Source organism: Hemicordylus capensis, chromosome 2 (assembly GCF_027244095.1).
Source record: "Hemicordylus capensis ecotype Gifberg chromosome 2, rHemCap1.1.pri, whole genome shotgun sequence".
In the NCBI taxonomy this organism is placed as follows: domain Eukaryota; kingdom Metazoa; phylum Chordata; class Lepidosauria; order Squamata; family Cordylidae; genus Hemicordylus; species Hemicordylus capensis.
The window spans coordinates 335,101,738-335,125,945 of record NC_069658.1 but is presented as its reverse complement, the minus strand read 5'-3'; the positions used below and the strand labels follow the sequence as shown (position 1 = coordinate 335,125,945).

The 24,208-nt window shown below is 43.3% G+C and overlaps 1 protein-coding gene across 2 annotated transcripts in view; it reads right to left on the bottom strand.

Moving 5' to 3' along the window:
- The window catches only part of ADAM19 (ADAM metallopeptidase domain 19), a 92,364-nt gene that overhangs the window by 43,363 nt on the left and 24,793 nt on the right, over nt 1-24,208 (bottom strand). For both annotated transcript variants that reach the window (XR_008316798.1, XM_053299085.1), the window contains exons 4-9: nt 18,348-18,426; nt 14,908-14,984; nt 9,213-9,408; nt 8,413-8,478; nt 3,519-3,590; nt 2,242-2,408 (exon numbers count right to left, since the gene is read on the bottom strand). Coding sequence is in view for 1 of the 2 variants with exons in the window: in XM_053299085.1 (XP_053155060.1) it covers nt 2,242-2,408; nt 3,519-3,590; nt 8,413-8,478; nt 9,213-9,408; nt 14,908-14,984; nt 18,348-18,426 (657 nt within the window). In the remaining variant the exon portion in view is untranslated. The remainder of the gene's footprint in view (nt 1-2,241; nt 2,409-3,518; nt 3,591-8,412; nt 8,479-9,212; nt 9,409-14,907; nt 14,985-18,347; nt 18,427-24,208) is intronic.

Genomic DNA, 24,208 nt, shown 5'->3' with positions numbered 1-24,208 from the left:
TTGAAGTTAGGCAAGCTGAGGAGAGGAGGCTGGGGCACGACCAGGAGGAGGGTGCTAGAGTGCCTACTGCTAGTATGCAGTCCATCCCTAGCAGCAGCATTACCACTGCTTCCCTGTCCAATAGCATGGTGTCCCTGGCAAGGCCAAGGGAGCTGGTAGTTCCGCCTCAGCGTTCCACCCAGTGATTCACAGAGGGCTACCTTGGTGCCGTGCCAGGGGGACAGGAGGAGCCCACAGAGTCCTGAGCAGTGTGTCCTGCAATACCTGCAGGAGCCAGTGGCAGGCTGGAAGATGGAGCTGATCCAATTTTGGGTGACATGCTGCCAAGTCTGGCCAGATTTGGTAACAGTTGCCAGATGGTTTCTCTCATGCCCAACCAGCATCCAGAGCAAGAGGGTGTTTTCCATTATCAAAAAACATGGTGACACCCCATTGCTCATACTTCGATGTTGACTTGGTAGAGTGGCTGGTCCTCCTGAAGGCCAGTCTCCTGCTGCTGGGTTATCCAGAGCTGACCATAGCAGGTGAGTGACTCATGGTTACCCCCACCCACTGCAACAATGCTGGCAGCTTGCTCCACCCTGGCCAACCCCAAAACCAGATGTGTCACAGTCTGCCTGTAATTTCTGTTGATACACACAGACATGCATGCACGCACTCCACTGCCATGGCCAATGATGAGATTATGGACTAGTGCCCTAACCCATGTGTCAGGCTGTAAGCCAGGGCCCAGCACCAATCTGAAGCCATAATGTTTTTCAGACACAGGCAGGCAATAGTGTCATGGCGTGGGATATACATATGCTGGAGAAGAAGAGAAGGAAGAAGAGTTCTTCTCATGGTAAGAGTCAGCTTTTGGTTTCGTCTTGTCAGACCACTGGATTGGTCCATCTATCTCAGTATTGTCTACAGTACTCTGTCCTCCTGTCTCTCTGTGGCAGGCATGGAAGGAAGGAAGGTTTGATTTTGTGGTTTTCTTGTCATCACTACTGAGTATAATAATCTGTGCTATTGTTCCTATAACTATCTAGTTTTGCTGGCTCTCAGATTGACAAAACCAGAACTTGGAAACCTGCCTTCCTTGAGTTGCAGTTTGTTTTGTTTGTGAGATAGTGTTGTGGTGAGAAATGGACAGTGGCAGCTGTGTGTGTGTATTTAATATTTTTTGGTGGTTGCTGTGACAAGCTCCATGACATGTCTGGCCTTGAGACTAACTTGTGCTTTATTCACTGCTCTGGTTTGCTCTGCAATCCGCATTGCAAGGTGTAGTGTACTCAGTCAAAATGTGGCTAAGTTGCTCTAGGAACATAGGAGATTGCCTTCTATTGAGGCAGACCATTCTATTGAGGCAGACTAGCTCAGTATTGCCTACACAGACTGACAGTGGCTTCTCCAAGGTTGCCGAGAGGAGTCTCTCTCAGCCCTATCTGGAGATGCTAAGGAGGGAACCTAGAACCTTCTGCATGCAAATGCTCTTCCCAGAGCAGCCCCATCCCTGAAGGGAATATCTTACAGTGCTCACATGTCTCCCATTCAAATGCAAACCAGAGCAGACTCTGATTAGCAAAGGGGACAATTCATGCTTGTTACCACAAGAACTTGAAACACTCATTGTTCCCCACGAGTGATTCCTAGGGACACCAAAGTGGGTTGGCTGGTACAGCATGATGGGTGCTACCTACCATCCAATCCACAAAAGAAATGGGAAAGTAGACAAAACAAACAAAAACAAAGGTTAAAAACAAAGGTTAAAAACAAATTTTTAACCTTTCCCCATAGGATTCTATGGGATTTTGGGGAAAGGTTAATTTTTTTAAAAAATCGCCCACTTTCCCATTTCTTTTGTGGGTTGGGTGGTAGGTAGCACCCATCATGCCCTACCATCCAACCCATGGAGCTACCCATGGGGACTAATCGGGTGTTTCAAGTTCCCCATTCTTCTCTATGGCCAAAACATTCAAAACATTTTGAGTTTGTTTCATCAAAACAGCTGGCTTGGCCGCTGTTTCAGCTAAATGTTTTGAGTATTTTGCATTTCATTTAGAGTTCGAAACGAAATGCAAAATCCATTTTGTGCACACCCCTAGTTTGGACTACTACTGTGTCATATGAATCAGAGTCAGAGAAAAGCATAAAATGTAGTTTCTACTTGGTCAGTTTCCAACACCATATGTTCTCTCTATACAGACTACTAAGAGAGGCACATAGAGATTGATCCTTTTGCTTATAAATGCAACTTACGTAATCAGCTGGGCATTGTCATGCTTTTTATGTTTTAGTAGTTTGCGCCTCCATGCAAGAAAAGACCACAGAGTTGAATGTGGATTCTCAGAGATGTCACACTTATTGTGGTCATTCCAGATCTCAAGCCCCACCAGAGCAATCCGTATGTTCAAGGATTTGTAAAACTAACAGGTCAGAGAAAAGAAGAGCTGGAGTCAATCAACTGGCTGATCTAAATTTTAGCATCCAATTTTAGCTCAGATCTGAGCTACATTTTAAAGAACATGTTCAACATGCATTATGTCCCTCTTCACTCAGTTTTCCCTGGGAAAGACATTTATATTTCTATAACTCTGTTGTATCCATCTTTGTGATGCTTATAGCTTATTTAGACAGTGCATGCAAATGCCTGTAACTCATCCCTGACTGCCCTTTTATTTGAAGGAGGGGAAAAGCAGCCTTGGAATGAAAGTGCGGGATGTGAAGCACAGAAAGAGCACAAAGATGGGTGCTTAACCCTTTTCCTGCCTACCACTGCTCTCCTAATCCCCCACTTGTCAGTTTTAATCATGCAACATGCTTGCCCTTGGAAATATGTATTGTAAGAATGTGAACTTCTCCTGAGCTTCTGGAGAACCATATTTAGACAACCTTATTATTCTGGAGAAGCTCGGGAGGAACTACATGCCTCAGACAACCCTGTGTCTCCCAGCTGCTCCGTACGAGTGCCCAGCTTCCCCTTCGGCACTCCCTGCCTGCCCTCTGTACGTTTCTCAGAAGCGCTATGACTGCCCAGCTCTCCCCACACCAGTGCTGGGTGGTATTTAAAGAGCCCCCTCTCCCCCTCATACCCTGAGGCAATTGCCCCATGAGGCACTGCCTTCTTTTGGAAACTTTTTTCAAACTTTTACCAATATGCAGAGTCCATTTGGAACCCCATGGGGGAAATTGGCTTTGGAGACCATTTGGACTGGTGAGAGGGGAAATATCATCTGAATGTACTGTTTATTTTGTGTTATGTTGCATAATAAGTTGATATTGCTGTATTAACTGTTATCTTGTTATTAACTACTCCTTTGGAAGAGAAAAGTGTGTTATAAATATGAAATGAAAGGTTATGTGGACGCCCCTCTCATTGCCACTCCACTTGAAGCCCCCTTCCCATACCTGCTTTTCCTTAGATAAAAGGGGGGATATTTATATGTGACATGCCCTTAAAGCTTTTCCTTCAAAATTAAAAAAAAAAATTGAGTGCCAGTTTTCTTGTATTGTAAAACTTGCACATTTGGCCTTACCTTATCTACATAATTGGCAGCCTCCACTAACTTATTCTTGGTTGCCTGAAGATCGTACTTATGTTTTTGAAACTGAAATGGGAGGAAAGCAAGTCAGAACCATGCTGCAAAAGATCACTGCCATTCCCAACTGTGTGAGATTTATTCCTGTGGAATTCTGGTTTGATTCACTCCTGATGCTGCTCCAGCCCATTGGTACTGGCCAGGTAACAGGAGGATTTGGATCAGAAGTTTCAGTTAATCCCATGGAAATTTATAAGTCAAGAGTTTGGGTCTACAAACAACATCTAACAAATCTGCCCCTTCTTGGTCTCTGCCTTAGAACATAAGAACAGCCCTGCTGGATCAGGTCCAAGGCCCATCGAGTCCAGCATCCTGTTTAGCACAGTGGCCCATCAGATGCCGCTGGAAGCCTACAGCAGGAGTTGAGGGCATGCCCTCTCTCCTGCTGTTACTCCCCTGCAACTGGTACTCAGAGGCATCCTGCCTTTGAGGCTGGAAGTGGCCTATAGCCCTCCAACTAGTAGCTGATGACAGACTTATCCTTCATGAAGTTATCCAAACCCCTCTTAAAGCCATCCAGGTTGTTGGCTGTCACCACATCTTGTGGCAGAGAATTCCACAAGTTGATTATGCGTTGTGTGAAAAAATACTTCCGTTTGTTGGTCCTAGATTTCCTGGCAGTGCTTTCCATCCCATGCTTCAAGTAAACACTTGAAATTAATTAACCATAAAACAGAACACATGATTCATAGCAAAGATGTGCACATTTTCTTGATCTGCAGATTTTATTATCTCATTATCCCCCGTTCCTGAAAGTTTAGGACATCTTTTACATAATCAGGTTTTTTTTAATAGAGACCAAAACAAAAGATGCTGAATAAGGCATCTTTGTAATAATCCATTTATTTACAAATTTTGTACAACAGTGAGCACACAGGCAGAGTCAACATCAGTACATCATCCCAAACTCTAAAATTAGCTCTTTGCACAACAGATTTGAGACTGCTTCTTCCCAACCCTCTCAGCTGCTCTGCTTGACCATGCAAAATTGGCTTCATAGCTCATTCCTGTCAGGTTGGTGGGCCTCAAGCTGTAGTCCAGATGGCTTACAAGTTAAGGGTTTCTTGCTGCAGCCAGCTACCCACTAATCTGCCTTGATTATCCCCTCTACTTCAGGCAATACAAAATGATAGAAAGAAGGCCTTCTCTCCATTCTTGTATTATTGCTCTGAACAGAGAGTCCAGATGTTTTTGGCAGATATTTTGGATGCGCCTCAGGCACCCAGCATGCATCAGTTTTGTAATCCTCTCCCTTATGCTCAGCTGGTTGCATCACCCCACATGATCCTCAGGGGTACCTCATCCTGTCCAGATGTTTGCATACCAATCTAAGTAATTTGCCATGATGGCCATAATTCAAGACTATAACAAGTGCAGATGTAGCTCCTAAGGGCAGCAATACAAAACAAACACTACCGAAAAAAATTGGTGATTGTGCACGTCCCTTACAGTGCACCTTCTACTACTACTGCAGCTGCAGCTGTGGCTGCTACTGTTAATAAGGTATCTGTTACCCATGCACATATTGCTTGACTCCAGCAACTACAACTAGTGAATCTGTGTACTTTTTACAACCTCCTCCACAAAAACAAAACACCCCCCCCAACATGGACAAATATTGATATTTACTTTTCCTGTTGGGGTTAGATTGGAAAAATGGGTTCCCCATTTCACTTTGATGTCCCTAAATATATTTCCATATTTCATTTGTAGGTAGGTAGGTAGGTAGGTAGGTAGGTAGGTAGGTAGGTAGGTAGGAAGGAAGGAAGGAAGGAAGGAAGGAAGGAAGGAAGGAAGGAAGGTCTGGAAACCCCTAGATTTCCTGAATTATCCTCACCCCATATTCTCTCAGTACTTAGAGAGACAGAGAAACGCAATGCATGGAGGAATGCATCTCCACTCTAGTTCATAAATTATAGACAGTGGCCTAGGAAAGACTGCACAGTTTTCGTATGAGGCTGTAAAATATGAATGGCACTGGCTGGCCACTTTATGATAATTAAATGATCTGAAGTTGTTAGGTATGATATTAAACATATTATGCAAGCAGAATTTGATTTAAAAGACTATAGCATCTTTGAAGTCAGACTGCATGTGCTGATGGTGGTGAGAATATGCACTTCACATCCATTTCAGAACGACAAGTGGGAAAACAGCAGACATGTAGGAATCCAAGAGAGAGGATCAAGTTAGCCTGAGAAATTATATGAGTTGCAGCCACGTCTTTGGAGATGAGTGTGCCAGGAAAAAACCCATTAAAACAAAAGATGCATGGATGACCTAATGCTCTTGGGAGTGGTTAATGAGAAATGGGTCCAACTTGCTCCAGGTCACTGATTAGAAACAGATTTCATGTATATGTGGACAGGATGTTTTTACATCTCTGTCAGTTGCTAACATGGATTATATGAAATAAATAAGAGTGGTCTTTCAACGCAGTGAGTCTGTTTTTGCGTCCATAGATTCCTGGGTAGGAGAGGGTTAACCCAGGAACCTCTGGTTGTTTGGGGCAGTGGGAATCCTCCCGACCCAGCAGTTCCAAACCTGGGTGGCTCAGATCCGCAACCCAGGTTAAAAGAGAGGTAGGACAGGCTCCATTTTCATCCTACCTTTTGTTTTGGTTCTTTGTGGAGCCAGCATGTTTTAAGCTGTTCCGAGGCCATGTTAACCACAGAGTCAGGTGGAAAGTGTGGCCAGAGAAAGCAGAACTGTTGCTGTATTAAGGGCTGCCTCTTCACTGCTCGTGCAATGCATTGTGGGCTACTAGCGGACCCAGCTTGAGTTTTATTTCCCTCCCAAAGCATGTGGCAGCCTGATTATGTGCAGCTGGATAAGTAAACCCATCTGGGAAGCACAGGGTAGGGATGTGATTCCCCTTCAGCCCATGCCCTTATGGTTGCGAGAATGGGCTGTGCCATCCTTTTCTAGATATCTCAATAGATAAGCTTATAATTGGAAGAGCAAGCAAAGGAAATTATGATATGAGGTTTGGACAGCAGGGCTGTTCACAAACTGGTCCTTTCCAGACCGCTAACCAGTTCGGAGGTCTGGCATTTAGCTGGTTCCTTAAAGGGGGGTTTACCTTTAAGCAGCAGGGAGACCGGGCACTTCTGGTCTGACATGCACCAGAGCGGCAGGGAGGTACGCTGCCACCCCGTGGGACCGTTTTAAAAGACATCACTGGTAGGGAAAACATGGCGGGTGGTGGTGGTGGTAAGAGCACACTCCCTACTAAAGATAACCCCCACCACCACTGAACCGGCCAAGCCGCCAGTCCATCAAACCGGTTCAGAGGTCCGTAACGGGGCCTCCAAACCGGTTCATGCACATCCCTAGTGGGGGGGGTTGCCTTTAAGGAGCAGGGAGGGTGCTCTTATGCACCTCCACCATGTTCCCCCTGCTGGTGCTGTAGCCCTGCACCAGCAGACCTCCTTGCCATCCCAGTCAGTTTCATACTGGAAGTGGCCAGTGCACGTGTGCACATCACCATGGCTTGTAACCAGCTTACTGGGCCTAGCTAGCCTTAGAACGTAGATTCCATCCCCAGTCTTTCCTAAAATCTTTACCTGAAGCCTCTCAGATACTCGGAGCATCCCAGACCTAGTGTCGTCCAAAGGGATGAGTGGTAAGGGAAAGGTCTGAGATGTAAAGTAACCAGAAATGCCAGGGACCCCAAAACAGTGGGGGGTCCTAGTTTAGATGGAATCTCAAAAAACGCATGAGGGGGAAAGTCCATAGGAGAGTTGAAAGGACTCCATGTCTGAAGGGACCCTTCCCTTATGGATTTACCCTCTCATGAGAGTGATGATCCTCCAAGCCAGCAAGCCAGACAGGCCAAAAATGAGTGGTACTTCCCGGTTCTCAGCCCAGGTCTGGCTGCCTGAAGTCATCCCTAGTTACGGTGGACCATCATTGCCACAGATCTGAACCCATCCAGGATCTTTTGCCCATCTTTTTTTACACATTCCCACCTTAGAAGGCTGAACACAGGCCTTACCATAAGAGGTTTTCCCTGACCTCTCCTAAATCTGCTGCCTAAAACACTTCAGGTAGCTTAACTCCCACAACCTGCCTGGTTCCTCCACTTCCATTTAAATTACTGTCAAAGAATCTACACATTAGTTCACATTAGAGAGTCTACTCTCCCCTCTGATGTAAGAATCCACATAGAATCAATAGCAGTTATAATCTTTTATTAGCATCATGTGTAATTCATTATGAAATGTATAACTGACATGCTTGTACTGATGTCATGTGGGGATGCCCTGCATGATCCTTGTTTCTCTTGTTTTTATTATTTCAATAAATTCCTTATTATTGGATTACTGCTGTGTCTCTCCTTGTCTGGGAATGAAACTGCCTGCTTTACAACACCCCTTCTGATCCCAGAGGGGAGGAGTAGCACCCCAAATCCCCTCAAAACAACTGCAGACTGCCAAAATTTAGTCTGAGGGTGCACTGGAATAGGCAGGCATGGCAACACAGGAGATCTATGGCTGGATCTGCTGATGTTTTAATCCCCCCCTCCCCAAAAAGGTAGCTACTGAAGACTCCACATCTGATGAGAGATGGAGAAAGGTTACGCCTTTTCCCTCACAGTGGTTGACACCCTACTAAGAAAGCACACATGCTTTGAGGGTCTGTGGGCACACCGTGGACATGTTTCCAATCTTACACAGAACACTTTCAGAGCACGGGCAGTGCTCAGAAGCATTAGGGATCTGGCACACCGCAGGCATGCTAGATGACGACGAGAGTTGCACAAGGGCTTCCGCTGTGGGCGGTTCAGTCATGGATCTTCATGATGCATAGTTTACCCCTGGTCTCTTACCTCCGCATAATCAGCCACTAGTAGAAGCTCCACATATTTCGTAGACTGTTGATCATCCCTCTTCACCTGTGGCAGAAGTACAGAAATGGATGTTCCCAACTGTTTCATAAGCTTTTTAAAATGTAAAGAGCACTCTTTTTAAAATGTCAGATCAGAGATATATTGCAATAGAGAGAAGTTTTAAGGCAAATGATTGCAACGTGTGAACAGTTCTTCATAAGAGATATAATAATAAAAGAACAACAATTTATGGACAAAGATATATAATTTAAAAACGTATTAAGTCCACATGATTTATACCAAGTTGCGTGGGCTTAATACACTTTAAATTATATCATTTTCCAGAAATAATTGTCCTTTTATTAACCAAAGAAATTTCCAGGCATTCAACAGGAAATTCATAAGGCATTCATTAGGCATGCATAAAAGTGTAGGGGAAGTCTCCCCCTCCCGCGGATCTACTACACAGTGAAAAGAGCCTCTGTGTATTTGCATGGAGCTGCCTCCACAGATTTTAATCGATGTTCAGTACATGAGTCAGGGAGGTGTCAGAAACGGCTTCCATGATTCACTTACATTTCCTTGTGTAAACAGCACACATGGAGGGCACTAATCTGGATCAACATCACAGTCAGGATAAGGTTAAATCCCCCTACTGTTCCATGATCCCAATCTGGATCACTCCCAGTGTGCTATTCACACACAAAAAGCAAGTACACGAGGGCTAATGAGATGACTAATCAAGTCCAGCCGTAGTAAGTTATACATTGCATGCAACAGAGTCATTCAGAAGTACTTACCCTGTGAGAGCCTAGCTGTACCCTGTGAGAGCCTAGCTCAGTAAGCCAATCCATGGCATCTGACCCTGAATGATGGTTTCCACAGGTGCCCCTGGGAACTTTGAGATGTTCGGACCTGTAGATCAAGTGTTGCTCCTGGCTATGAAAAAGTGGCTCCAATATATAACTGAGATTGTTATGGAGTACTATAAGGCCACTGAAAAAACAAACAAACAAACAAACAAACAAATAGGCAGGCTGTGAAAGACATGAGTTGTTCTTAATTTTTTTTCTAATTTCCCAATTGTTAATCAATAACCACTTTGCTCTGTACGTATTTTGCATGTATGCTGATTTGGGTCCAATTGCTTGAGAAGTTAATGTAGATTAAGAGGGAAAGTTTCAGATAATGCACGATCAGACTTCTGGAGTCACCTGTCTCCAACAGTAGTTCTGTGTCCTGAACGTCTACCAACACCATTATCTATCTATCCATCCATCTCTCCATCATATTTATATACTGCCTGATCTATATATAGAGATCATAGATCTATATATATAGAGAGAGTACACAATCCAAGTTACAATATAAAAATATAAAAATAAAATAAACAATAGTCATGTGCATGGACTGGTTTGGAGGCCATTCTAAAGGCCTCCAGACCGGTCCGGACACGGGGTGGTTTTGGTTCGGGAGGATGGGATGGGGGGTTCCAATAAGGAATAGGGGGGGCGTTACTCACCCCGGAGACAACCATGCCGTATTTCATTGAGCACTCGGGCGGCAGGATATCTCCCTGCCGCCCGCTTCATTTCCCGCTCGGCGCCGCGGCTCCTCTTTTTGAATTCAGAATCGGGCGGCAGGACATCTCCCAGTCCCTGCCGCCCCCTTCAAAGCCCCGCTCGGCTGGAGGCCACCCCCTTCAAACCCCCTGCAGCCCCCAAGAAGACCCCTGCCGCCCCTTCCCCTTCCAAGAGATCGGCACTCGGCAGGAGAACTCCCTGCCGTCCCTCCCTTCCCCTTCCCCTTCCCCGGCTGGGCTGCAAATGGCTTCACCGTATCTTAAGAAGGATATTATAGAACTGGAAAAGGTGCAGAAGAGGGCAACCAAAATGATCAGGGGCCTGGAGCACCTTCCTTATGAGAATAGGCTAAAGCATCTGGGGCCTTTTACCTTGGAGAAGAGGAAACTAAGGGGAGACATGATCGAAGTGTATAAAATTATGCATGGATTGGAGAGGGTAGATAGAGAGAAATTTGTCTCCCTTTCTCACAACCCTAGAACCAGGGTCACCCCATGAAAATGTGTTGTGTTGTGTTGTGTTGTGTTGTGTTATGCTTTACTCAGACATTTCTCTGCATTTTCAATAACTAGGTTCCATAACAGTTCTATGACATAGGCCTCTTTTGTAGGATGTTGAACAGATTGCTTTTAGGAGGGTGTCCATAGAACCATTTTTGGCGATTCGGTTCAAATTCAGAACCGAACTGCTGGTCTGTGAACCAGTTCAGTCGAATCAACCGGCAGTTTGGTCCATTCAATCGAACTGGGTCGAACCGGTTCAACCCAGTTTGACGGTCCGAGGAGCTATGCTTGTAAAGGGTAATCCGGTGAGGATTCTCCTTTACAAGCAAAGGGTTGGGGAAATCCTTTAAAAGTCTTCTAAGGGCGGCCAGGGGGATGGTGAGAGGACACCTTACTGGCAGTGGTGGCTCCTCTAAGCCCCGGTACACCCCCTCAGAAATGCAGCCTGCACATGGTGGTGCGGTTCCAGCCTCTGTGCATGCACAGAGATAATTTGCGTGGTAACACATATTCGCATTGTGTGATCATGCAAATGGCCTCCACGCATGCAAATTGCCTCTGCACATGCACAGAGGCTGTTACTGCATCACTGCCGTGTGAGCCACAGTGCTGGGAGGGGACTGACAGGGTTTAGTTTATTTATTTATCTATCTATCACATTTATATACCGCCCAAACGTTTAGAGGAGCTGGTGGCAGTAAGGTGCCCTCTCGCTGCTCCCCGGCTGCCCTTAAAAGAATTTTAAAGAATTCCCCACCTTTGCTTGTCAAGGAGAATCCTCACTGGATTCCCTTTTGCAAGCATAGCTCCTCAAACTGTCAAACTGGGTCGAACTGGTCCATAAGGGACCAAGCCCGATTTAGTTCGAACTCAGACCAGCTGCCTTTTTTTTGAGGCTGGTTCGAACCAGTCAAACCATGCTGGTTCTAATCGAACTTGGTTCTGTTCAAACCAGTTCTTCACACTCCTAGGTTTCAGAGCATCTCCCCCACTGAGTAAATGGTTTGCAGTGATAAAAAGAAGTCTTTCAACATTTTCATCAAAACCAATAGCCTGAAATATTTGGGCGCCTCAAGCAGGATTTAGAAAGCATTAAAATGTTATAGTCACTCCATCACATAATACACACATTATCTACGGGTTGCAGTGGAACGCTCTGGGGGAAAATTGGACAACTCTGAGTGGCCCCACTTTTGACCCCTTGGGTGGGATTGTGCACAGTCAGCAACTAGTGATTGCTGGCTGGCACACTTCCCTCCTCTTACCATGCCTTTTGCCTTGGGCATGGGTTTCTTGCATTCTTGGTGGACCAGTAGCAACATCAACATTCTAGTTAGTGGTGGCTGCTTTCCATTTTATTTTCCTCACATTTCCCCATGTCATGACAGTACTGTCATGATTGGCTTGTGGGATTCCACATGGTTCGGTTTTGCGCCCCATGCTGTTTAACATCTACATGAAACCGCTGGGAGAGATCATCCGGGGACTGTCTTGGACTGAATTGTCAGCAATATGCAGATGTCACTCTGTTCTATCTCTCCTTATCACCTGATCCTAGAGAGGCAGTGGATGACCTGAATTGGGAGCTGGAGGCTGTAATGGGTTGGATGTGGGCTAGTAAACTAAGATTGAATCCAGACAAGATGGAAGTGCTGTTGGTCAGTAGGAGAGCCAATCAGGATGAAGGGATTCAACCAGTTCTGGGTGGGGTTGAACTTCCATTGAAAAAGCAAGTGAGCAGCTTGGGAGTACTACTGGACCTGGCTCTGCTTTTGGATGCTCGGGTGAAGGTGATGGCCAGAGGTGCCTTTGCACAGCTTCAGCTAGTGCACCTTTCTTGAGAAGGCAGATCTGACCAGAGTTACCCATGCTTTAGTCATACAGCTGGATTACTGTAATGCGCTCTACGTGGGGCTGACCTTGAAGAATATTTGGAAACTGCAGCTAGTGAAAAATGCAGCAACTAGGATTTTATCTGGAGCTGCCTGTTGGGATCATATTACACCCATTCTGAAAGAGCTGCACTAGATACGAATTTGTTTCTGGGTCCAATTCAAGGTGCTGGTTTTGACCTTCAAAGCTGGTCCGTCTCCAGTTACCACCGGTATGTCTCTGTAGCTGCTCCTGTCCTATGGAATGCACTCCCAGCGGATATCCGCAATTTAGGCTGGCTGTTGGTCTTTAAGAGAGCCCTAAAAACTTACTTGTTTGGCCTGGCCTTCCAAGGTTTTTAAATTGTTTTTAAGTGTTTTAATTGGTTTTAAATGATTTTCAATTGTTTTTCAATTGTTTTTATATTGTTCTAAGCAGTGTGTTTTAAATGGTATTTGTTTTTATGTATTTTAAAACTTATTGTGCACCGCCAAGAGCTTTGGATGGTCTCTAAATGTAATAAATATAATAAAATAAATGAATGAATGAATGTATGAAGGTTTGGGCCCTGGATATCTGAAGGACTGCCTGCTCCCGAGGGTTTCTGCTTGCTTGAGAAGATCATCAGAGGGGACTCTACCCCACGTGCCAACGGTAATGCTCAGCTGTCATGCACACAGGATAGTAATTGCCCCCAGGCTTTGGAATGCTCTCCCGGCAATCACCTATTCCTCAGCTTCCAGAGAACAAGCAAAAAAGTGGCTCTTCACCCAGGCTTTTATATGAGAGTACAGTTTTTACTGCTGCTCCTGCTTTGTGTTTTTTTGTGTTACTGTTTTATATAGGTTTTTAAACTTTTAAATAGAGATATAGTGTTTTTTTATTTAATACCTGTACTTCTTGTATTTTAATTGTGCATTGTTTTAATTATATTCTAAAGCACTTTGGGGGTGATTTTAATGAAAAGCGGTATAGAAATCAAATAAATAAATAAATAAAAGGGGCATTGTGTGAAGAAAAACATGGCAGGCAGTAGCTAAGGGTCTGTCACACTGTGAAAGTTCTCTGTAAACCAGGAGCTGCTTCTGCTATCCATACTTCTATGAGGACAAAGCCCTGAATGCAGTGAGATTATGTCTGAGCTGGAAAACCAGGAAGGGAGGGAAGGATGAAAGTGGGTCAAGTTGCACCTGCGATGCCTCCTGTTTTCTGTGGGCTGTGCACTGTGTCAGCCATAAGTGGTCAAGGTTTACTTTGTTTACACCACCAGACAGTCTGTGTACATTAACATGACTTCCGTTTGTTGAAGGATTAAAATTTTGTGTGTGCGCATAATTTCTTTCCTGGCTGAACTAAAGCCAAGCAGTCCAGCTTTCAAATAGCTTTTGGTGAAGGTGATCAAACCACACCCTGTTTATAACACTGATCATTTTTAACTGCTCATTTTTGGAGATCAGATCCTCATATGGAGTAAATGTGTACAGATCTGCATGACAGATGAATAGCCAAACAGGAAGGCTATGGAATTCTGTGGTCATGAGGGATAAACGGCAAAAAACAGCTTTGTGGGGAAAATATTAAGACAGCTGTAAATGTTGACACAGCAGGGAAAATTCAGGATATTGTTCTGAGAGCAAGGGGTGAGGCAGAAAGGCAACCACGGGTGAAAACTGAAGTGAGATGGTTCTATTAATAGTAAGACCTTTAATTGAAAGTGTAACCCAAAGAAATAAGATTTGTCAGTACGTGATGAACATATCCCCTTGTGATATTTGGAAATAAAAATAATGGTGCAGATAACTTTATTTGAGATGGAAAAGTCTGAGGATCCTCACAGTCTCAAATATTAGAAAGATAAGAACTGGCTTGATGAATTTGATCAAGGGTTAATCTAATTCAGCATCCATTTCCAACACAGCCAGACCTGATGCCTCTGGAAGACCACAACAGATCATGAAGGTGATGGCTAATAGCTGTCATGACTACTAGTTACTGATACGAATACGGCGAATATTTATACACCACTTTTCAACAAAAGTTCCCAAAGTGGTTTACATAGATATAAATATATATAAATATATATATAAATATATATATAAATATATATATAAATATAAATATATATATAAATATATATATAAATATAAATATATATATATATATATATATATATATATATATATATATATATATATATATAAAATGGCTCCCTGTCCCCAAAGGGCTCATTACCTTAAAAAAGAAACATAGACACTAGAGGGATGCTGTGCTGGGGATGGATAGGGCCAGTTGCTCTCACCCTGCTCAATAATCACTACTTTAAAAAGTTGCCTCTTTGCTCAGTTAGCAGTTCAAGGTAGCAGTGTCTCCTTTAACCACCAAAATCTGCATGATAGACCTATCCTCCATAAAAAGCCATATATGCTAGTGGCAATCATCATATCTTGTGACAATGGGACATGAGAACCTAAGAATGTTGTTGTGAATCAGAGAACTGATTTAATGCAAGATTCTGTAAGGGGGAAATTGAACCTTACCGTAGACCATTACATGCACTGAGTGCCACACTGGAGTCTTCTATCCCCCTTACTATGCCATGGTAAAAGCAATGATCCTGGGAGGACAAATTAGAGATTGTCAAATGAAGATGCCATTCTGTAAATTCATTCTTGTACCTGCTCTCTGGTTAAGATCTAATTCATCTGTTTGCTGAAAGAGGATAGCAAAGCTCATGACCTTCCCAATTGTTCAGGAATACTGTACAAAACTCTTTCAGGATCTCCATATTGCTTCAAGACTCACTCACTCACTCTCATGATTTATTCCAACATATGAGAAGTGAAGCCATGGTATCCAATTCATATGCATTTTATTTATGCTTTAAAAAAAAACCCTAGGGTGCTTAGAGACCCTACAAATAAATCTTGAGATGCAATCAAGGCACTATATTCCCTAAATTTTGAGGGGTAAATCCCTGATCATTTGCATGTGTTGATGGCACATTTCTACCTTTTTTTAAAAAAAAGTCTACTGTAAGCAACTAGACATTTAAGGCTCTTTTTCTTTGAGTTTTTCTTTGAGTGAAAAGCCGCCTATATTGTCCTGTTTCCAAAGTATCACCAATGAAGACCAAGTAGTTAGACAGAAATGACCCAGAAGGAATTCATATCCTGCAACTTCACAGTCAAAGAAAACATAAAACCTTAAACAACCATGCTTCTAGCTACTCATTTTGGCATAGTAATGCCAAGTTCAAAAGGGCTGGCATGATTGCTTTGAATATCACTATGGAAGGACCTGATCTTTGGAAGTCTTATTGATTTCCACAGTGAAGTCAATAAGAACCACCTTCCCTTTGAATATACATAGTTTCAGGAGCATTATCACTTATCAGTTCTCCAAGAAAACCAGATATTCTGCAATTCCCATCATTACAAATGAGATATTCTGCAATTCCCATCATTACAAGCAAGTGGGTTTTATGACCCAGCCAGCCCAGTCATTTTTCATAGTAAACTTTATGCTGGAGGAAATGAAGAGGAAACTATATTAATAAGAATGATCTCATGTTTTTAGTCTTTATTTTGATATTGTATAATTTGCAATGGGCTGAGAATATAACAAGCATTCAGATCCCACTTAACAGAGGACAGGAACAAAAGCATAGATATGGACTACTCATGGATATTCAATTTTAGATTACCCTTCACTCATACTAATCAACAGCCAGATTGGAACCCCAGTGAATAGAGACCATGGCAAAGGGGAAGAGCGTTAACCCTCTGGTTCTAATCTGGATCTCTTCCCACCATCCCCTGTCTCTGGCTATTATTTATCCTGGAAGAAAGTGCCCATGGTCAGGACAGAGGGATAAACATCCTCTCCCCACACCAATATACTGATCCTGAGGAAGACAATACTGCTGCTCTTATTAAATAAAAACACTAGCCCAAGCACATACTGAAGGTAACATCTAGGTTGTCCCCTTGAGGGAGTATGTGCCCTTACAAGGTGGAACAAGAGCCATTCCAGTCAGCACCCAAAATGCATCAGAGTTAAAGCTCAGGATCTTTATGAAGGAAAACTTTAGTTTGAAAAACTGGGCTAGAGAGATTACAGTGGATGGCTTCAGCTTTATCACTGAAGGAGGAGGCAAGGTCCTATGTCGAAAGGGCATATGTTCACTTTTTCCTCTGTGAAAAGTGGAAGGACATATAGTAGGACAGTCTTAGCAAAGCACTGAAGGGGGTGGGGGAGTGGGGAGGCCCAAGGACTGTTAAAATGAGCATGGATCCAGGTGGTTAAACTTGGTACAGTTCAACATTACATGGAGAATTCACTAATGTTAAATGACTATATGAAATATGTGTCTGGAGTATTGTTGGCATCAGAGTATTACATGGCTTTCCATTTTAAGTAAAAAGTTACAGATTCTCGATAAGAAGCAATTTCTTGTAGCACCAGTTCAGTCTCAAAGCACTTTTGCTGCTTTATAAGGGTGAACATATTTATCAGAATTATTTCTTAGGAATAAGTCACGTACACAGCATGATGGTTTTAACCAATGTTCACTTTTGGCACACTAAGGATAGATATGTGCACAGAACCAGCTGGCCCAGTTCAGTTTGAGTCCAGACCGGATTCCCCTTTACAAGCATAGTCAGGCTGAACTACTTTGACCCAGTTCAATCACACAAACTGAATCGTCAAGCAGTTCTAACAAACCAGTTTGCAGTCCAGAAGTTCAGTTCAAATTCAGTTCAAATTTGAACTGAACCACCGAGAATGGTTCTGTCCACACCCCTAGCTGCTGCAGCCTCTCTCTGATCCTTCTCTCCTGTGGCACAAATGGCTCTCTGTCTCTCTGCCTCCAAGCAGCCCCGTAAATACATTTTGAAAAAGCCTCCTTTGGCCTCCCGCTCCTTGCTCCCTTCCCCCAGCCAATGGGGGCACAGTTGCCCATGAAAACACTTGATTTGAATGATAACAAGCTATCCAAGAAGCAAGGAGACCTCAAGCCAATCAGAAGCCAGTGCCAGAAACCCAATCAGCAGGGGAGGGAAAACAGGACTCAAAATGGTGCTCGAATCACTTGGAAATTGCTCTCCCTGTACCAATCGTGTACTCAGATCAGGGTTAATTCAAACTCAGATAAGGCCTTTTATTCAAGGGCAATTCAATTTGAGTTTGAATCACTAAAATCACCCCGATTTGAGCTCAAAGTGATTTGACTCAAATCGATTTGAACATCTCTAGTATTTATTTGTGATATGGTGCAGGTGGAATGTTTCTATGGGAAAGCACTTTACCCATGACTCCCATCACATCATTCTCAGCTCTATCTCAACCCATTTTCAGAGAAAATGGAAGTAACACTACTTTTTTTCGATCTCAGGTATTCATACAAGCCCTTTGTGAAGCATGCTACAATCCCCCAAGGGGCAAAGACAATTTATTATTTGTCCACAGATGATAATGGAGATAATAAAAAGTAAAACAGGCCAGTTCTAGAGGGTTCTGCAGAGTTCCATGCAAGCACTTCCGAATACTTAAAAATCCTTATTCTATGGCACGGTTCAGGTCCTCCATGTGAGAGGACTGGGAGGGGAGGGGCAATGGCAGGCTTGCAGTCCAGCAAGGGCTGTGCAAAAACATCAACTGAATGAAATACAAATGGCTGCTGTGATTTGTGCTGTTGTGGCAGCTTGAGTAAAGGCAACTGTTCCAGCACGCACATAATTTATTTATTTATTTATTATTATTATTATTAATTTTTTCAATTTATATACCGCCCTTCCAAAGTGGCAAATCTGCACAAAGAGGTGCCAGTTCATACAATAATCATTTTTATACAGTCCTAAACAGGCTACACACACATATGGCAACACCTCTCACACACCACTACTGACATTTATGGGTGAAGGGCCGCTATGGAACTCCTTTGTGCATTCAAGAGAAGCTACATGGAAATACTTACTGTATTATTCAAAGTGATAGTGTGGGGAGTTCCACTCTCTGTATAGTGAGTTTCAGTGTAGCCTGGTGCAAAGAGATGCCTATCAGCAACAAAGACAAATGAGAGAGAGGAAGAGATAATTCTGTTTTGCACATCTTTATCTAAACTATCAATCTGTTTCTACAGTATCTTGTCGTACCTTACAGTAACTCTCTAACAATGGAAACATTTTTTTAAAAAAATAGCATGCATCCTCCCAACTTATATGGAATTTGGGTTGGGCCTCCCTAAGGTTATATCAACAAATGATGTATTTTTGATGGTTTGCACAGTATATTGCTTACAATATGTGCCATAATACTGGATAAGTGTCAACAAATACAGTAAGTGAAGGATGGACTTTTTGAGGCTAGGTAAGAGGTCTGATCACTGTTAAATGAACCTTGACACTTCAAAATGACTCATGCTGCACTATGAGAGAGAAAGAAAAGCATCTCTCTATTCACCTCTTTGTACTGGCTGGCATGCTGTGCAATGGAACACTGATGTAAATGACCCATTAGAACTGCTGCACATGTGAAAGACAGCCCAAAGTTGTTGTAGGTCATTGCAGAACTGCCCACCCCCACAACACCGCTGGAGTTGGCTTTCATGTGTGCAGTGGCCTGGCGGTCAGACACGCTGACACTCCATCGTGCAGCATGTTGGCCACGGTTTGTAATGTCATAAGTTGAAAAGCACCAGTCCCATCCAGATACTTGGGGGACCCCAATCCTTTATTCCCTCCACTGTGAACATTCTTCATTTATTCCTACTCTTTGCTTCCAATGACCAATCTATAAAAGGACCTGTCCTCTTATCCCATGACTGCTATGTTTACTTGAGAGCCTTTAGTGAGGGGGTTTGTCACTTCCCTCTTCTGAGATCGTTTTCAAAGCATAAAAAGCCATAAAGCTCAGCCTAACAAAGCATGGTAAAGCACTTTGTACAATGAATGCAAAAACTGACATACTTGTTTTAATGTAGAAACCGAAGTGAAAAAAAAGAGCAAGTCACAATTTACACACCTTGCCTAGTTGATACAAGCTGAGGACTTGAGCATAGCATGAATGCTTGTCCTAATAGACAAGGAGCCAGGTCTCACGATCCGTGAGACCAGGTTTGGGGCAGTGAGCGAGGAAAGTGGGCTAAGCCCGCTCTCCCTGCACACGAGCGGGGAGGGAGGCCTGGACGGCCAGATCGGCCACCCACACGATTACTGGCTCTGTGACGGAGCCGGCGGGGACTGGGGGAGCGGGGGCCAATCGGCCCCTGGAAGGTCCAGCATGCCCTGCGTGAGCACACAGGGCATGCTGGCGAGACCCCCGGAGCCAGGAGGTGGCTTTTCGCCTCCCCTCCGGGGGTCTCCTCATGAGTAGCCACGGTGTGAAGCCACACTGCGGCTACTCACAATCTTCAAAACCAGGTTTGCGGAGCGCTCGCTCCGCAAACCTGATTTTAGTGCAGGGGTTCTTGAGTGGGTTACCCGCTCTAGAACCACCAGGCTCGCAGCCGAGCCCGGTGGTTCTCACGATCGAATAAAATCGGGCTAGCGGAGGCTAGCCCGATTTTCTTTGATCGTGAGAATAGCCCCAAGGAATTGTGTCAGGGACTAAGCAGTGGAGTGGGGACATTCATGTGATGACTACAAAAACATTGCTCTCTAATGCTTTACCATACACAGTAGATTATACTTCATCCAAATCTCCATTTCCTGATTATTCTTTGTCATCTCTATGCATGCATGCACACACCCAATATATTTTCTAATTTGAACTTCAATTTATCTTAATATCTTTGATCCATACCAACCCAGGGCAGCTGATTAAAACCAGCTGACTAAATAACAGCTGAGTTGTGATTTACACCTGGGCAAATGAACAATGCCATTAATGGTACTATATACTTGGTGAATATTGTTTATATATTCCCTTAATTGTCTGTCTCTCACTCCATTTCCCCTTATTGTTTCCCAGCCTATGATGCCATTCTCTAGACCATAAAAAACAGGAAACATTGAAATTATACACGGTAGATTAAAAGGAACAAACGAACTCCCACAATCTGATTCTTACTATACTAACACAAACTTAACACATATTTTGACCTATATCTAAGAAGCAATGGATGAAGTTAGAAAATATCATACTTAGCATTTGTTCAGTTATGATTCCACTTGTTAGTGGCAAAAGTCCCAGCTCTCAATCTCAGACAGAGTTGGGCATGCTCAAATGCATTGATTTCAATGGGTTGAAAATATCGGTTGTTTTGAGGTCATGTTGTTTTTAGTAGCTGTGGACTGCAGCTATTATACTCAACAGCTAGGGGTGTAGCTATAATTGAACAAAGGTGGGGGGGATGCCCCAGAGCCCCTGAGGGAGAAGGGGCCTACCAGCTGAGCAACTCTTCCACCTCTCCAAAGATGAAGGTGGGAAAGGGGATAGAGGCTTGCTTATTCCACTTTTTGTCCCATGGTCCATGCCAGGGATTCTCAAAGTTGGGTCCTCGGATGTTATTGGACTTCAACTCCCATATTCCCCAGCCCCAGTAACCTTGGTCGGGGATTCTGGGAATTGAAGTCCAATAACACCTGGGGACTCAACGTTGAGAATCCCTGGTCCACGCCAACCTTGCTATGCACCTGTCAACACTTTTGTTTCATTAACTCAGGTTTATGAGCCTAGAGATCACTAAAGTCTGCAACTTTATTTTCCCCAAATTCCCACTCTTTCCAATTGTTTAGATCATGAACCAGACAAAACACTTTTATGATTATTAAAATCCCACTTAGCATTTGAATAAATAGTAATAAAATGTTCAGGGTGAGGGGAAGCATTTAAAGAAATATTGATCAGACAAAAAAATCCCTGAAAAACATAAAAATTAAGCAGAGTCAGAAAGGTTATATCCTATTTCCCAAGTGCTACCAGGAAAATAATAAGCAAAAGTTATGATTGTCACAGGCCAGATGAAAATCTCCAAATAAGTAGACAGAAATGTAAGACAGCTACTGAAATCAGAAAAATTAAACATGCCAAAATCAAAACCTTTTAATTCCCATTAATGATCAAATTGTAACTGATGTATGCCTAATAATCCTAACAAGACTGTGAAGTAGTCATAATACTGTATTAACCTGAAACCAGTGCCCCCGCCACAGTTTTTTAATGTTAGAAATAAGGAAGCGATCTTAAATTCATAGACTTGTTCCTTTCAAGTAAATGCAGGTATAACCTGTATTTAATCTCTACTTTTAAGGGGATTGTCTTAAATTCAAAGTCATCTTTGGTTTGTGTAAATACAGTGCAGATAATTCTGTGGTTTCTTCTAACACATTAATTGTCTTATTGGCACCCCACCACAAGAATGCTGGTAAACATAAAAAGTTTTGGAGAAGCGTGGGCAAGGTGTGAAAAACTTGAATATGTCATGGCCTAGATGTGACAAAAATAAGCAATTATGGGGAAAGGATGAATCACTCTTCTAATATTTTCTTGGAACATGTAAGACCTACAGCAGGCCCTAATAAGGCTGCTGTTAACAGTAGGATGCAGAGGATTCTGGGCTGGTTCGGATGATGCAATCTGATCAGCCTGCCCAAACATGCAGTGAGATACATCTGCATGCACATCATGCAAGTCCCACCCATAGTGTGCTGTCTCACTGCCATGGAATCATGTGGGAGGGCAGAACATTCAAACTGCCCTTTGTCACACAATTTGTGAGGAGCATTTGGATGCCCCCATAGAATTATACAGTAGTGGTTGGGAAATGTACACACACTCTCCTCCCCATTTGATTCAGGGGAACAGTTGGATGGTATAATCTACCCTGGCCCCCTGAAAAGGATTTGCATGTGCTCTCCATCATCATAAATCTAAACACCACCATGCAAATGGCTGCCACACATGCACAGAGGCCAGAAGAGCACCATTTTGGAATCCAAAATGGCACTCGGAACACTCGGAACATTCTGACTTGAAATGGGAAGTTCCATTCTGAGCTTGGAACAGGCCCTTCATTTGAAGGGTGTTCTGAGTGCAGAACTCTCGAAATGGCCCATTTTGAGTCGGAATGTTCCAAGTGCAGAAGATTCTATGCACCCCTACTGTGAACCATACATAGTAATTTGGCATCCAACAATCTTCATTTTGAAAAAAGGTCTTTGTGTTGAGTATTTTTCAATTAAAAATGTATTATCAAGATCATCATAAATCATCGTAACAAGCAAGAATACAATAATTTAATGACTATGAACCACAGGTTTGGACTCCATACACATAATATCACAAAAATTTAGGATAATATCATACTATCCTCAAAACTGAGGATAATTTAATAATATCACAACTGAATAGGACATTAACAAATCTCTGTCTTATGAACTTCTCTATACTGAGTCAGCTTTATATACATCAGTATTGTCTACTCTGACTGGCAGCAGCTCTCTAAAGTTTCAGATTGGGTTCCTCCAAGCCCTACTTGGAGATGCCAGGGATTGCACCTGGCACCTGCTGCGGGCAAAACATGTGCTCTACCACTGAGCTGCATGTCTCCCAAACAACTGGGGACCAACAAAAAAGACAAGATAAGAAAAACTATATAGGCAATAACATATGACCAACAATAACATTCTAATGTTGTTTGGCCAAAAGCCACTTTAAGTGGGGCAGCGGGGAAATTAACAAGCAGGCCAGTTCGAATCCCCGCTGCTACTATAATGGGCGGCAGCAATATAGAAAGGTGCTGAAAGGCATCATTTCACACTGCGCGGGAGGAGGCAATGGTAAACCCCTCCTGTATTCTACCAAAAGAAAACCACAGGGCTCTATGGGTGCCAGGAGTCGAAATCAACTTGACGGCACACTTTACCTTAGTGCAATAGAAACACCTTTTACATAAATCATTTGTTATTTGAAAGCAGTCTCATCCTTGTTCTCTGTCTCCATCTGTGTTAAGCATTTGATGAAATCTACTGAGGTAGGAGTTTACCTCTTTAAGAAGGGTAACTGTTTACCTCTGTAAGGAGAGTAAGAGTTTACCTCAGGGTAAGAGTTTGGCTCTCTGCTTTGAAAGAATTCAGATGCAACTAGCTGCTTGCAGTTTTTAATGTCCTCTTGTTAGGGTGTAGATGCTGGCTGGAAGTGGGCAGCTGTTGCCAGTTTTCATGAAGCTAAAAACCTCAGGAGCAGGGTCAGATCCAAAGAGTGAGCAAGGGCCTGGCCCACTGCCATAACGTACAGATGTCTTAAAGTCTTGTGTTTCCCCTTCAGTCCCATTCAGGGAGCTCTTGGCCCTGCTCCACTCTGTCAATGATATCATTGTTCCGAACAAAGCCCCATCTTAATGCCATGGGGCTGCTCACTGGAAGTGTCTGCAGTGAAGGGGTCTTCTATTTTGTGGTCTTAAGCCCCATCAGAGGGTGGGGGTGTCAAATACTTCATGGATGAGGCAGATGGAAATTTAGGTTAGAAGAGAGCATAATGTCATAAAATGGCAACATGGGAATAGAAACACACACAGCATAGCTCCCTTGGCACGTGGCTGTTCTGGATATTCCATCAATTCCTCCACAGCTGAAAACCCCATTTGAATGAATGCAGAAATCCATGCTTACCAATGTGTCTGCATGGCTAATGCCATCTCTTTTAGAGATGCTTTCCATTTTAAAGTTGTGAAGGCAAAGGAGTGTACTTTTACATTAATCCCATCCTTTAAAATGTTGTAATAATTCTAATGAAAGCAGAACTATAATGTAACTAGCTGAAAGAAGTGGAGACTAGATTTGCTATGTGAAATATGCTACTGATTTCTGTGCATATTAATATTAGCTCTACTTTGTG